General features: G+C 43.6%; 1 protein-coding gene across 1 annotated transcript in view; it reads right to left on the reverse strand.

Annotated features, from left to right (window-relative positions):
• The window catches only part of vps37d (VPS37D subunit of ESCRT-I), a 61,402-nt gene extending 52,044 nt beyond the window's left edge, over window positions 1–9,358 (reverse strand). Inside the window, exon 1 of the mRNA XM_059973125.1 lies at window positions 9,164–9,358. Within this exon, the coding sequence (XP_059829108.1) occupies window positions 9,164–9,262 (99 nt within the window). The 5' untranslated portion in view covers window positions 9,263–9,358. The remainder of the gene's footprint in view (window positions 1–9,163) is intronic.
• Window positions 9,359–16,908: the final 7,550 nt, after the last annotated feature.

Genomic DNA, 16,908 nt, shown 5'->3' on the forward strand with positions numbered 1-16,908 from the left:
ACACTTGAAGGCTGCTCCCAGCACATTCCTAACGCAAATGTCACTTTTCACCGTATGTTTCTGTGTACATGTGACACATAAATCTAGGTCTAAATCTGAATCTGAAAGAGCAGGAAGATTTGGCGGGGACAAAGAGGCCGTCTAATGAAGCTTTAATAGATCTTTGGTTGCAAGGAGCACATAATGGACTCTAATTTCTTACACACACACACACGCACACACACACACACACACACACACACACACACACACACACACACACACGTTATCATTGTTATCCAGCCATTGTTATCAGGTCAGAAACATTATCTGCGCTGCCTGATGCTTTGTGCATGCATGTGGCTGTGTATTTTTATGAGGCAGGAAGCTGGACCACCTTCTGCACTGTAAGTTGGTGACTACTGGCTCTTGTTATAAGATATAAATAGTCACTACTATCAGATAAAGTACTTTACATGTCTGATGAAGTGTTCTGTGTACAGCAGCAGTGTTTGATTTACTAAAAAATAAAACTGATAATGCTTCAAAATTACTCAGAGATGACTGAGGGCACAGAACTGAGGGAAGACACAGACAGGTGCAGAATGAGAAACACTGGTTGCTGTTTCCAACATCGATGTTGCAATATCTTACATTTGTAGCCTATCCATTTCCAGTAAAAGCTGTGTACCGTACGTCACAGTTTCAGCAATTTAACTTTGTGTCCTTTCCTCAAGGATACGTGTACAGAATGTGCATATCTTTCTCACTCAGTTTTTGAACAAGTATGCATTTAGGATGTGATCGACCTTCTGCAATTTCCTGTGCCTTCAGGAGCAATAAAAAATGCTCCCTGTGTCACCAAGAGCAATAGTGTTGCAAGCCTCATATTAGCATTTCTAACAAAGCATGCAAGAACAAAGAGATATGGGCAAAAGGGCTACGGCACGTTTGGATAAAATCAATGGAGGGGAGGTGCTCTTAATAGAGGACACAGATTTCAAGAGAGATGTAGAAGACAGAGTGGATTGAGGATGGATGTGAAAGTGTTATGCAAAGAAAAATCTGTATTTTGTACCCAGTGTGGTTATGATCGAGATATCTTCTGTGTGTAATGGTAGCTGAAGAGTTGCTTATGGCTTTCAAAAGAGAATCAGACCAGCATGAACTAAATACATAGGGAAAGAACAGGAGAATAGGATTTAAGGAATTAGTTAACATGGAGCTTGCACAGAATCAATGAGCCAAATGGTCCACTGTACAATGTCAAACATACAACAATTTGATACATGTGTACCAGATTCCTGTTCACCAATGTCAATACGATCTTCAGTCAATTTCCCCTACTGATGCATCTCCAGATTAGGGTGAGGAACACCCTGAACTTTGTTTCCTGTTCTGTCAGTTAGAGCAACCTGTTTGGCATAATCACTTTCAGAAACCACAGAAGAAAGATGCAAGATATACCGCATAAAATTAACTGTCTAAAGAAAAGAACAAAATAGGAGTCGGACCTCTGCCCCTAACCTGTGCTATTCCTTAACAGCTCCTCACTGATTGAACATATCAGGGTCTTCCAGACTTAACACCGAATTCAACAAGTACACAGATGTTCCAGCCATACATCTGTATACGTTTTTTTCCATTTCCTCTTCTGCTAATTTGAAATTTGATTGTTTCCACCTACTTTCATCCTCAGAAAAGGGCACCAGTTTAATCTCTATTTTATTCTCTAGCCACGTGCACCCTAATTCCATGAGTTTTAATCTCCTGCCCATCGTCCTCTCATAGACCTTCCCTTTTGGGCTTCTCTCCTTTTGTCAGCAGCTTCAAACTTGTTCTGTTTCAAGCTTTTCCCATTTCTGGTAAAACATCATCACTGCTTCTCCCTCTATAGACAGTGCTTGCTCTGCTGAACATTTATTTCAGGTTTCCAGCATCTGCGGTGTTTTGCTTGGATTACTGATCCAGTCGGCAGTAACTAGCTCAGGGATGTCATCAGGAACATTTTTTTGACGAAACTGATGTTACTTAATCGCTGATTGTACTGAAGGGTTTAAATCGCAAGGAATGTTAGCTTAAAGGTGGCAAGATTAAAAATAAGCAAGCCGAGATGAAAAGGATTCCCTCACTATGGAGCAGTTTGGCATGTTAATTGTATTGAGACAGGGAGCCTAAGCAGGCCACAGGCAACTCAGCCATTTCTATTTCTGGTAGAGATAGGACCAAGGCTTCCGACAGTCAACAGTTCACAGTTCAAAGTAACCTCATTATCAAAGTACATATATGCACCATATACAACCCTGAGATTCATTTTCTTGTACGCATGCTCAATAAATTCATAATAGAATCAATGAAAGACCGCACCACCTTGGGCGTCAGTTGGTGCGCATTACTGAACAGGGCGAATTTACTCGGATCACCGTCATTTGCATTTCCTAAAATCATTTATTATATCGCCCGCTTCCTTTACCTTCCACTACAAATTAATTGTCTGGTTAATTATTCATATTATTGTCTGCCAGAAAGATCAATCTTTTAACTGTCGATCTGCATGCTTAATTTCTCACAGCTCATTACTCACAAACAGGCTAACATTGTGTCACTAAAGCATGGACATCATGTGAATGTAAGCACTGAGGAAGAGAGGCCATTTGCTCTGAAGGCATAGTGTGCAATCTCCTTCTCTGCTGCTTACTTTTTCCCCGTCCTCCCATACGAGGGTATCCTACAGCCACCCGTCATTCCATTGACAGAAGGAGAGTTCAGTGTTCACTCTGTAGATGAACAATGGAAGGCCTCAATGTTTTACTCCCTGCTATACATCTTACACGATATACAGCAGACCTGTTTCAACCACACAAGAGATTCTGCAGATGCTGGAAATCCAGAGAAACACACACAAAATGCTAGAGGAACTCAGCAGATCAGGCAGTGTCCATGGAGAAGAATAACCAGTCGACGTTTCAGACTGAGGATTATTATGTTGATTTATCTCTATTTGGGAGCCCCTGGGAAAGCAATCCTCAAAGAAGACCACTACCTTGTTGTGGTTTGCAGGCTTGTGTGCCTCAATGACCCAGAGAGCTATGTTGGCTGGAGTCAGGGCTTTATGCTTTGGCTTTTGGTAGTGTCACCATGCCAAACAGGTCAAAGGGTAGAGGCCAGACTAAGAGTGGTCCACCAGTCCTCCAGGTTCAGGAGCTCAGCTCAGTTCTAACAACCCTGAGTGGTAAAACAAAACTGTTACAGAAACAGCAATGAAGAGTCCTACATCTGAAGCCATGAGATGGAGGACCTTCATTGCTACCCTAAACGCCAGTGGTGTAACAGGCAAAAGAGAAAGAGAGGAAAGCAATAATTTAACATGATCTCTAACTGCCTTGAGAGGCCTATGGTCCTGGTGAAGGTGATTCCTCGGTATAATGTATAGAGAATTAGAGGATTTACACTCAGCACCTATGACACCACATTTCCAAATCAAGCTGGTGTGTGGGGAAACCACAGGAGGTTGTGTTCTCATGCACTTGTCCTGCTAGAGGTCATGGGCTTGGAAGGGAATGTCAGTGTAGCCCAGGTGAGTAACTACAGTGTATTTTACTGATGGTAATCATTGCTAGCTGGCAGCAGAGGGAATTAATATTTAGGATTCCCAAACCAGTATGGTGTTCTGGATGATCTTATGCTCCTTGAGAGCTTTTATTTTATTTAGAGATACAATACAGTACAAAACTCTTCTGGCCCAACAAGCTCGCGCTGTCCTGTTACACGTATGTGAGCAACTAACCTACTATCCTAAGTGAGTTTGGAATGTGAGAGGAAATGTGAGTGCTCAGATGAAACCCACGCGGTTACGAGGAGAACATGCAAACTCCATACAGACAGGGGTGGAACTGAACCCAGGTCACTAGCGTCACGTTAACTGCAACATCACTGTGTCACTTCAGTGACTGCTGGAGGCTGCGCTCAAGACAAGTGGAGAGAATTCCATCATGCCTTTGACTTGTGCCTTGTAGGTAGTGGAAAAGCTTTGAGTGTCAGGAAGTGAGTCACCCATCCACAGCCTCTCACCTGCTTTTTAGACCACAATATCTTTATGGCAGGGGCAGTTGAGCTCAATTCTGTGAAGATTACTGCAATATGCAAACTCCTGCTTGGGTTAACTCATTTTCAAACCAATTGATCACAGATATGGAGTGTCAATAGTCCATTGTACCATAGAGCCAACCCAATTAGCTCTATGATTCTGCTCACCCAATAAAGAGAGAGTTTACTGCCGGGCTAGGCTCACAAAGCATATCGACATACCTAAACCAGTGTAGGACACCAGTTACATCAAACATGGAAGTTATTATTAATTAGATAGAAAAACATAGCACAAGTTAGCTGTCTGCTTGTAAAGAAAAATTATTCTTAATAGAGCCAATATGTAAAACATCCAAAAGTATTTCAGAACAGTTATATTTAGACATCTCATTGATTTTACTGAATTCGAGATGGCTGAGAGGATCAAACACACAATGCTCCAGCTGGACCATCATGTTCAGTGGTAGTCACTGAGGAATAATGGAAGTGCAGTGCAGGGTAACCCACTAGGGTGATCTCCAAAGTTGGAATCTAAGTTTATGAGATAAGATGAGGGTGAGCATCGGAAGGACATTTTACAAAGGACTAAAAGATGTTGAAAGAATGGCAAAGAACTGCATCACAATTAAATGGCCAATGATTCAAGAGAAAAAGGAAAACTCAGAGCAGAAACTCATAGTGTTCCAGTTCAGGGTTCTGGAGATGATTAAATACCCCATGTAGACTGTGGGTGGTAAACGTTGTGTGAGAGTGTTGCTGCCACCGAAACTTTGAGCAAACCAGTCAGGCAGGGTGAAGGGCCTCTCAGAGAGAGCATGAGAGTACTGTGAAAAGTGAGAAATGAAAGTGGCAGTCGCTGGAAATACTGAACATTGGGTTCGACCTTGGGCTCCCCTAAACTCATCCAACACTTTTCATCCCCATCTCCCCCAGAGAGATCAGCTGCCATCAGCCAGCCTTCTGATATTCAGTCCCCATTCTATCACAGGCATTCGATTTGTACTTTTCACACACCCCCACCAAACCGAAAACGCATTTCTCCTGGTTCTGGTGAAAGATCATTGTTTCGAAACATGTAATCTTCACACTTGAAACCAGGCTTCTAAGAACACCTATGGAGGCATAAATCCTGGAACCATTTAATAAGCAAAGGGATGTGGCAAGGGAAAAGGATGCTCAGTTGTTAAAAAAATGGGCGAATTAAGGAATGTGCAGAAAGGTTTCCTCATTCATTATGATCCGAGCAAATTTACCTAAATCTATTCTTGTCTGAGAGCAAATACAGATCAAAGTAGGTGGCTTAATTGAATCAAAACCAACGGTGGCCACAGATGTGCAGCATGAATTTAGAATGAGTAACTCGTACAGGAACTAAATTTGAGCAGAATTTCATCACTGTTCATAAGTGCCTTCACAAACTCTCACTCAGCACGACCTCCCCATCTACACAGCCCCAGCAGCCTTTCATCATACCACCTCTAGCTGTGCTGCATGGTGTATCTATCCGGTAATTCATTGATCTGAAGTGCTCTAACTTATCAACCGGGTCTGCAGTGCATTCACAGTTCTTGGATACAGATATACAACTGAGACTGGGTAACAAATTAGCACACTTTTCAATGACTCCTGGGAAGTATTTGCCCCATAATTTTAACTATTTTATCTCTTGTTTATTTGTTCTCTCTCCACCTACCATGCAACCCAGTTGCTGGTTAAAGCTCCAATTTAGGACTGAATTTTGACTGCACTAGAAGATGCACTATCCTTTACATTAAGGTGTTAAACCGTGATCTCCAATCTGCTTGACAGGGGATCTTGAACAGTAGCAGGATGGTTTATTTGTGCTGTAATCTTCCATCAACAAAGCACCAAATACAGACCAACAACTAGTTTTATTCTGCAGGGTAAGTTAAGCGCTGTATCTTCCTGGCTTCCTAGAACTTTGAAGTTTATTATTGAGTTTTCAGTTTCTTTATTTCAAATGCTTTTTGTTGATTCAGTACCCGTTATCCGATATGCCTGGGGACAGAATTTTTTTAAATTTTGGATTTTTTTTTGATTTTGGAATATATACTGTAATAGGGTTAATTGGAATTGTCAGGGCTGCTGGAGTGATGTGAGTCGAAGGGCTGGAAAGGTCCACTGATCTCTGTATCACCAAAATAATTTCTGACTGAACTCATGTGCTACCAGTAAGCAGTCTTAGTTCTTCGTTTGCTTATCACACACGTACTTAACAGTAAAAATTATTCCATGCCATTAATATACTGCATCTACGGTGCATGCAGGGTAACAATAGCAGTACAGCAGCATCAGAGAATACTTGAGTCAGCCATTGAACACCAACATACAACAGCAGGCTTTCAGTCCCCACCTATAATGATGTTTTGATTAAAAGGTTACAGTACACTCTATTTGCATTTTACTTTTATCAGGTTTTACAGAAGTTTTAATAACAATCAGCTTTGCAGACTTGTTCTGGTGTTCATCAACGATGATTTTCACAAACTCGTCAAAGAATTTCTCTATTGTTTCATGATCAGCAGCAGCTTTATCTTTGAAGTTTCTTTAAATCTAAAAATTTAACACCTTTTCCTAAATTTCTGCAACCAGTCAGCTGAATATTCACAATTACCTTCAGTTCATCATGATGGAGCTTTGCTTGTTTCATGATCAGCATATATTCACTCCGACACTGTCAAATCCACTCTTTCAATACACCATCGAGAGCTTCATTTTGTACAGTGTTTTTTTTATTTTTCATTAGCCATCTGTTCATTACAGTCTTAGTAATGTCAGAAACCTGTGCACCACCTGGAACCTTCCCAACACCTTGTAGTATTTTCCATTTATGACATCATGTCAGCGTTCAAAAAATATTTTGGATTTCAGAGGATTTTGGATGTTAGAATTTCAGATAAGGGGCACTTGACCTGCATTATGTTCAATATGTCAGGCCATCCCCAGGTTAAGAACATTTGACTTATGGACACCCTTTCATTCAAGCTCCCATATTATTAAGTTCAGAGTCAGGCATATGACCATACACTAATTCCTGCAAACAACTGCACTAGTTTCCCCTCCCCTTCTAAATTTAGTATTTGTTCTTTCCTGTCAGACCTGTATGATTCTGATGCTAGTCAATCCAATAATGTGGAGGTATGCTTACTGTTTTGACTGAATTTTATGTATTTTCTGACTTGCATATAAAAATCGATTTACAGACATTTGTAAAAATGTTTGTTACTCAACGGAGACCCGTTTTTTAAGTTTTTATTTACACTCCCACTTTGTTCCTCTTTATCCATTAGCTTAATTTTGCCCATATATTGTTCCTGATAACTCCTGTAGTGATATTCCTATACTGACTATGGAAGTTATGATTTACTTGCATTTATTTTTCTTAAGTATATAATTCCTCAGCATTCTCAACATTTGCCACATTTTTCTTCCTTCCTCAGCTGAACTATCTTTACAGTATTTTCTTGTCACAATGGACCAAAGTGCTCCACATCTCCAGATCACTGTTTGTTTCTACTTCTAACACCACACAAACAGTGGATCCAGGTCATTACAGCTCCAAGAGCAACCCGAGCTCACTCCAACTTCCCTTGGCCTAACATCTCCCCTCAAATGTATGAGGAACGTTTGATGGCCCTGGGCCTGTACCCATTGTAGTTTAGAAGAATGAGGGCAGATGTCATTGAAAGGCTCACAGAGAATGGATGTTTCCGATAATGGAAGAGTACAGGACCAGAGGACACAGCCTCAGAATAGGAGGATAATCCTAAAGGAATTTCTTTTGCCAGAAGGTTGTGAATCTGTGGAATTTGTTGCCACATGAAACTGTGGAGACCAAGGCACTGAGTATATTTAAAGCAGATGTTGATTAGTAAGGGAATCAAAGGTTATGGAGAGAAGGCAGGAGAATGGGGTTAAGAAGGAAAATAACTCAGCCATGATCAAATGGTACAGCAAACTCAACAGGCCAAATGATCTGCTCCTATGCCTTATGGTCTCAAACTTCCTTAGTCTAAAGAGAAGAACCCAGCTTCTCCACAGCAATCTGCAATAGAGTTATTCACCTCCATTTGAGAACTTCTAGACATACAGATTCTGTCTGTTTTTGGAAAAGAAAATGATTCATTATCTCAATAATATCTATAAGTGAGAGAAATTATGTTAAACTTGTCATGCATTTTGCATCTCTTCCTTTGAACCACTTCAGCTGAGGGGAGGGTAGAGTTAGGTAAACAACAGTTTGTAGAGTCTCTGTTCTAAAGAAGTGTTAGAATTCTGAAAGGAGGAAGTTAACAATATTTTTAATGTTGCTTTGTGGATAGCTGCATTGCTTATTTAAAAAAAACCTGTTAATTCTGAATCAACTTTCTTCAGTCCGAGTATGGTGAATCTTTGGAATTCTCTGCTGGAGAGGTTTGCCGTGGATTTCTGGATACAAGCAGGATCAAATAGTCTGGGAATGGGACAGGGAAATGGCGTTGAGGTAGATCAGCGGCCATGATCTTTTTGAAAGGTGAGGAAGGCTGAGGGGCTGACTCTGTTCCCTCTTTTTGATGTAAACCCACCTGTTCATTTAACACCCTGTGCCCGGACGATGAAAGCTGTTGACAGCTGAAGTGTGGCTCCAGCAACAATAGGTTGTCACTGGGGCACTTTTGAACGTCGGTGCTAGTTAGCTGGAGTCTCAGGGGTCAAAGGAACCCGTCAGCCGGCACACAATAGATTCCTTCCGTTGTGAGTTACGCGGTCAACAGAGTATGCTATCAGCAACTGCACAGATCTCCACTCTTTGTTCCAAACTAAAACCAGAGTTCATCTGCTCCGATTCCCAATTACTCTGCATTACTCTAGCCTCCAGTCCCATCACCATCCCTCTTGGATAAAAGGATTTCGAGTGTCTCTTAAAATCTTTTTTATAATAAATTAATGGCTCTGGCTACGCAAGTATTTGTTCATTTCCCCCAGAGCATCTGCCGTTGGGAGAAGTGCAAATTCAATGTTAAATTGAGGAGGGTCCGACGCCCACGGGTCTCTGTGCTGCGATTTATTACAATGTGACCGGTGTCTCGATCCCTACCTGCGGGCTCAGCTGCACCATCCCGGCGAGTTTCTCCTCGTTCTCCAGCACTTCCTTCAGCTGCCGGGTGCTGAAGATACCGAAGCGGTCCCGGGACATGCTGCGGTCGGTCTGCCACCGGAGGGGTACGCGCCGCGGAGTTAACAGCGGAGCCGGACCATGCCAGCTGCAGCATCCGAGACACAGGGACAGCGAACCGGGGCGGAGTGTGTGCGGCAGGGCGGGGCGGGGCGGGGCGGGGCGGGGACTGGGGGGGAAGCCGCTGCCGCCAGGTGGGGCTGCAGAGGTGGCGAGCGATGGAGCGGGGCGGGGGAATGATACGGATCAAAAACAATGCAACGTGTTAGTGTAGTTTGCATCACAATTGCCTGCAACTGGGGTATAATTAGCAATAGAGAAACGGACCAGTTCCTCGTTCACTTTTCACGGACCAGCATTTATTGTCCATCTCCAATGACCCTTGGGAAGCTGCTGGTGTTCTCGCTGTACTCCGGGGGGAAGGAGTCAGGACCACACAGCCCGAGGTCAGGAGAACTGGAAGGGAACCTGTGGGCGGTGGAGACCCCTTGGGTTTGTTGCTTTTCTCTCTCTGGAGGGGGCTGCAGGCTTGGGAGGAGTGGACTAGAGGGACAATTGCAGTACGTTTTGGAAAAGGCACACTGGTGGTGTGAGAAGAAATATTGTACGTGTTTGATGAGATGCCGGTCAAACAGACCGTTCTGTGCTCGGTGGGGTCGAGTAAGCAAATGGTCAGTTTTCCACTCTCCAAGACTTGTGACTTGGAGCCGGTGGAAAGTCATTGCGATGCCAGAAGAGTGATTGAGGGCTAGAGGAGGTTCTCAGAGAGGAAGGACTTGGGAGCAATGATGAACATGTTCTGAGATTGTTGGTTGGTCGGTGAACACAGGAGTGATGAGTGAAGGGGATGATATGTATTCACGTGTGGAAGGCAGAGTTTTGGAGATAAGTGTATTTACACAGGATGTCAGGAATGTGAGACCTGCGATTGATGAGTGTAGGTGTAATTGAGGGACAGATGATGGTGAAAAGGTGATCATCCTATTTAAATCCATGATAACGTGGCAAACATGGAGGTATTGTCCAGCCATTCTTTGGATGGGTTTACTTCACCGATATGGTGGGTTTATGGCGTGGATCCCCCTGTCGGTATGAGCTCACCCAGACTGCAGGTTTGAGTGAATTATAATTCCTATTTATAAATGAAAGTCTTCCCACCCTATTCTCCAAACCACACTGGTGATGATGTTTACAGCTAAAGATTTTTATCTTAGGTCTTCAAAATAACAAGAGGTTTCAACTTGGTAAATTCTTAACATTATACTGCACCTTAGTGAAAATACTTTTATCACTAACTGGATAAATAGCAAGATGTTATGAAATATAAATATGTCTATTAAATACTTTATAGTCTGTGCATCTGGAAGGGCCTGGATGTTGCTGGGAATTCCTGTTATTCTTCAGTATGTGTGCTGGAAAATGTTGGGCAACTCCCATGAATGTGCAGCTTACTAGCTGAACTCTTTTGGCTGTTTCTGGTTGCACTTCACCACTGGATTACAGGAGCAGGTGCAAGTGTCCCAGTGCCTCTGTATTCATGCTGGCAAATTTGCTTTCAGTTTCTGTGGCAGGATCCAGCATGGCACTCTACTGTATCTATTACAGACCAGCATTCTTCCCAGCTCACAGCCCGTGTCCTCGTTAAGGATCCCCATGTGCTCGTGCAGTTCTGGGAAACACGTTCATCAGTCAGCTGAGTGAGTTGCAAGCTGGGTAAATATTCCCCCACCCAAAAGAAAGGCAACTGAAACATCAGCAGGATTCTGTGTCAAACTTTCTCATTTAAATTAGTGAATTGGTTGAAATTGTCACGTACTGAGGTGAGAGTGAAAAATTTGTCTTGTACCCTGTTCGTACGGATCAATTCGTGAATTGGTAAAACAACAGTGCAGGATAGAGTGTTACATTCACATGCAGTGCAGATAGACAATAAGATTCAAGATCGCAATGAGGTAGACTGAGATCAATAGTCCATCTTATTATATTAGGGAACTATTCAATAGTCTTATAATGGTGGTAAAAGCCAGGAGGTATGTGTTTCCAGGCTTTAGTATCTTCTATTGGATCTGGGGATGGGGCATGGTGGGAAGGGAGATTGTCCGGGGTGAGTGGAATCTTTGATTAAGCTGCTTTACCGAGGCAGTGAGAAGGTAACCGCAGTCCATGGGATGGAAGCTGGTTTATGTGGTGTGCTGAACTGTGACTGCGACTCTGTGCATTTTCTTGTGGTCGTGGGCAGAGCAGCGGCCATACCAGGCTGTGATGCATTCTGTGGTACATCAATACAAACTGGTGATGGTCAAAGGGACACAGGGAGCACTCTTGGCCGTGGTATCAATGTGGTTGGACCAGGGCAGGCTGTTGGTGATGTCCGCTCCTAGAGACTTGAAACTCTCACCCCTCTCAACCTCCGCACCTTCGATGTAAACAGGAGGATCAGGGATGAAGAGGGTCAGCAACTTCAAATTCCTGGGTGTTGTTATTTTGGAGGACCTGCCCTAGCCCCAGATTATGAAGGAAGCACAGCAATGCCTCTATTTCCGTGGAAGTTTGCAGCAATTCAGCATAATATCTAACACTTCGACAAATTCTATAGCTGTGTATTGGAGAGTATATTCACTGACTGCATCGCAACCTGGTACAGGAACACAAATGCCCTTGAATGGAAAATCCTACAAAAAGTAGTGGATACGGCCCAGCCGATCCCAGCTAAAACCCTCCCAACGTTGGGCACATCTAAATGAAACACTGTCGCAGAAAAGCAGCACCCATCATCAGGGATCCCACCACCTAGGACATGGTCTCTTCTCACTGCTGCCATCAGGAAGAAGGTACAAGAGCCTCAGGACTCACACCACCAGGTTCAGGAACAGTTATTACCCCTCAACCATCAATCTCTTGTACCAAAAGGGCTAACTTCACTTGACCCATCACTGAACTGTTCCCACAACCAATGTACTCATTTTCAAGGACTCTTCATCTCATGTTCTCAATATTTAAGAACATAGAACATAGAACATAGGACAATACAGCACAGTACAGGCCCTTTGGCCCATGATGTTATGCTGACCCTTTATTGCTCATTTATTGCTTATTTATTTATTATTGTTTCCTTTTGCATTTGCACAGCTTGTTGTCGTCTGCACTCTGTTTGAACACCTTAGTTGGGTGGTCTTTCATTGATTCTGTTATAGTTATTATTCTATAGAATTAATGAGTATGCCCACAAGAAAATGAATCTCAGGGCTGTATATGGTGACATGTATGCACTTTGATAATAAAATTCACTTTGAACTTTGAGTATGTACACCATGCCCCACCCCTGCCCTTCCCAAGGTCAATGGCCAGCTTCTTTCTTTTACTGACGTTGAGGAAAAGGTCATTGTCATGACACTGTGTCACTAGCTCTGTATCTCCTTGCTGTACTCTAGCTCATTATTTATTCATTGGTATCTGGGCATCACTAGTAAGAGCAGATTTTTTTTTCTCCATCCAGAACTGCTCTTGACTGAGCCACTTTTCTGAACTGCTGTAGCGTAGTTGGGCAGGAAGTTCCTGGATTTCACACGGTGATGAGGAAGGAATGACAGTGTATTTTCAAAACAGTAAGGTGTGTGACTCGAAAGCGATGAACCATTTCTTGGTTTTCTCAAACAGTTAGGCTGAGCAGGAGCAAGAAGGTCTCGGTGTTACTATTTAATGGCTCGTTGCACACGGTGGAACCTGACTCTGGCTGGAGCTGCTGCCACAAGGGAGGCAGAAAATCCACTGCAATTCCATCAAGGCCGACCACTTCACACTGAGTTTCACTTTGGGAAGTGCAGGAGCCTCACTGTAGAACATATATAAATGGCAGTGTTCCCAAGCTGCAGAGTTCCACGGTGACGGCAGAGTTTCTGAGACTGTGAGACACTGTCAAGATAGCCTAGGAGGGTAACTGCAGTGCATTTTGCAGACCAACATAAAGGAGCGACTGTGGATTGTGGTGGAAGGACTGAATGCTGAGAGTGAAAGATGGGTTAGCAAACAGATGTGGATTGGATGGTGTTGAGTTGGATGAGAGTGTTTGGAGCTGCACTTGTGCCAGTGAGTGTGGAGGTTAGGGTGACACATCCGGACTTGTTCCTTGTAAATGGTGGAAAAGTCTTGAGGAGGTGGGTAACTTGCTGCAGGATTTGACTCGTAATCAAAGTATTTGTGTGCCTGACCCAGCTGAGCTTCTGGTCAATGTGATGCTATTGAATATCACAGGTAGGAGGTTAGACTCTTATCAGGGATGATCATTGCTTGGGATTCTTGATGGCATGAACACTATTTGCCACTTACCAGCCCATGTGTGAATGTTACCTGGGCTTACCATCTGCAGGTGTGTTTGCTGAAGAGTTGTATATGGAATTGAAGATTATGCACTCATCTGTAAACATCCTCACTTCAGATCTATTGACGATATTACTGAAGAAGCTTAGATCTAGGATCTTGGGTCTTGGATATGTCTGCCTCCCTGGTGGTACTGGCTCCAGCCAGAGGAAGATTTACAGTGTACAGTGAACCATTAAGTAGTAACGGTGAGACTGTCTCATACCTGCTTAGTCTAACTTAAGAACACCCAGAAATGGTTACCAGAATGTTTTCATTAAAGTGGTTCTGACAATGCGGGAGAAAGCTGCAGGTTTTTGGTGTGGTGTCCTCCAGACGATGCCAGCTGACAGCTCTGGATATTTGGGAAATTTCAGTCGTTCGCTCTATCTGTTGATCTCTACCCAGTCTATTTAGGCCTTAGGTTGAGAGACTTTATAGTCTCCCGAAAGCACCCTGTATGCTGCAATGTTGCTATTCATTCTAGGACCAGCCTGCAAAAAGGTCCTTTGATGTAGAAGTCTCTGAAAGCATGAAATGACTGGTACTTTTTTGTTGAGGGTACATGAGTTCCTCTCAAATGGGGCTATTAGAGTTGGGCTGCTTGGTTAGTATGGACAGGATGGGCAGAAGGGCCTGTTTTCCATTCTGCCTAGCTCCAGGACTCACTTCTGGCAAGTTAGTAAGCTCAAAGGTACTTCTCTCATCTGCTCTGTTGTATTGAACATCAGGAAACTTTTTTAAAATCCTCATGGATTGCCTCCACAGATCTAGGATCATACAAAACTCTGCCCTATCTTGGCTTCTCAGAGTCCTCTGGTGCCCTCTGTTAATCTCCAGAAACAGCTTTCCTTCCATTTCTGTACTAGTCAGCCTGCAGGTAGTTGCCACTATCTTATAACAGCTTAGAATGGGGGTTCTTCCCCATTTTAGATGTCCATTTCCCTCTGCTTGCCTTCCACAACTCAAAGACTTGACAATCTGTGCATTTCTGGTTGTCCTGTTACAGAAGCATATGGAAACTTTGCAGAGAGTGCATAATACGTTTATCAGGAAGCTATCTGGATTAGAGAGTATTCTCAATAAGAAGAGTTTGGGAGAAACTTGCATTGCCTTCCCTGGAACATCTTGAGGCTGAGGGGAAACCTGAAAGATGTTCATAAAATTTCGAGACACATGAAAAGTGCGGATAGTCTTTCTCCCAGTGTGGAAATGTCAAATATTAGTGGAGGGGTTCTCAACCGAGGTCCATGGACCCATTGGTTAATGGAAGGGGGCCATGGCACAAAAAAGGTTGGGAACCCCTGTACTAGCGGGTATTTTAAAGGAACTTAGTAGGAGAAGCCAAGGTTGGTAGCAGACGGTTCTCTCTGACTGGAAGCCTGAGATCGGTGCTGGGTCCACCATTGTAATCATTTGTATCAATGATCTGAATGATAATGTGGCTAAGTGAATCAGCAGATTTATGGATGATAACAAGATCGGTGGCATGGTGGTCAGTAAGGAAGGTTATCAAAATATGCAAAGTGATCTGGACCAGCTGGGTAAATGGACTGAAAAATGGCAGATTGAGTTTAATGCAGACAAGTGCGAGGTATTGCACTTTGGCAGGACAAACCAGATTTAGGGATACACGGTGAAAACGTAGTGCAGTCAAACAAAGCAACCTGGGAAGGCAGATCCATAATTCTTTGAAAGTGGTATCATGGGTAAGTAAGGTTGTAAAGAGAGCTTTTACCTTTATAAATCAAAGCACTGAGCACAGGAGTTGGGAAGTTATGTTGAAGTTGGTGATGCCAAATTTGGAGTATTGTTTGCAGTTCTGGTCACCTACCTACAGGAAAGATGTAAATAAGTTTGAATGGGTACAGAGAAAATTTACAAGGATGTTTCCCTGAGTTATAGAGAAAGGTTAAATAGCTTAGGACTTTATTCTCTGGAGTACAGAAGAATGACGGGAGCTCTCGTAGAGATATATGATGAGGGGTATGGATAGGGTAAATGCTTGCAGGCTCTGACTAGAGCTAGAGATCATAGGTTTAGGGTGAAAGCTGAAATATTGAAGGGAAATGTGCGGAGGTACATTTACTCGGAGGTAGTGCAAGTGTGGAACAAAATGGGAGAAGTTTGGATAAGTACATTATGAGATAGGTATGGAAGGCAATGATCCAAGTGTGGGTAGTTGGGACTAGGCAGATGACCAGACTAGCATGGATTGGATGGGCTGAAAGGCCTGTTTCTGTACAATAGTGCTTTAATAAGTGTACTGTTTTGGATACTGTTGAGGGGAATGACCGACTTGGGTGGGGGGGGGGGTGAAGAATTGTAGCAGCTGGGTGTCTGACATTGGGTCTGGCACTGTGGCTCAGAAGGGAAGGGGAGAGAAGAGGGCTGCAATAGTGAGAAGGGCTTCCATTGTTGGAGGAGTATGGGCATGATAGAGACTGCTGGATGTTATACTGCCTCCCAGGTGCCAGGGTAAAGTCTCGGATCAGGTCCACGACCTCCTAAAGAGGGTTGGTGGACAGCCAGAAGTCTTGTAATGTATTAGCACCATTGAAATGGGTAGGAAAAGCGAGGAGGTCCTGAAGAGAGATTTTAGGGAACTGGGTAGAAAGCGGAAAAGCAGGACCTCCAAGGTAGTAATCTCTGGATTGCTGGCAGTGCCATGTGCCAATGAGGGTAAGAATAGGTGATTTGGCAGCTGAATGCATGGCTGAAAAACTGGTTCAAGGGCAGGATTTCAGATTTCTGGATCATTGGGATCTCTTTTGGGGAAGGTCTGACTTGTACAAAAGGGACAGGTTACACCTGAACCCGAGGGGGACCAATATCCTTGTAGGCAGGTTTGCTAGAGCGTTTGGGGAGGGTTCAAATCAAATTTACAAGGATGTTGCCTGGATTGGAGGGCCTACCTTAGAAGAGGTTGAGTGAACTCGGCCTTTTCTCCTTGGAGTGATGGAGGATGAGCGGTGACCTGATAGAGGTGTCTAAGATGATTAGGGGCATTGATTGTGTGGATAGTCAGAGGCTTTTTCCTAGGGCTGAACTGGCTAACACGAGGGGGCATAGTTTTCAGGTGCTTGGAAGCAGGTACTGAGGGGATGTCAGGGGTAAGTGGTGGGTGCGTGGAATGCACTGCCGGAGGTGGTGGAAGTGGATCCAATAGGGTCTTTTAAGAGGCTCTTAGATAGGTACATGGAGCTTAGAAAAACAGATGGCTGTGTGGTAGGGTAATTCTAGGCAGTTTCTAGAGTAGGTACATGGTCAGCACAACATTGTGGGCTGAAGGGCCTGTAATGTGCTGTGGA

Source organism: Hypanus sabinus, chromosome 6 (assembly GCF_030144855.1).
Source record: "Hypanus sabinus isolate sHypSab1 chromosome 6, sHypSab1.hap1, whole genome shotgun sequence".
NCBI lineage: Eukaryota > Metazoa > Chordata > Chondrichthyes > Myliobatiformes > Dasyatidae > Hypanus > Hypanus sabinus.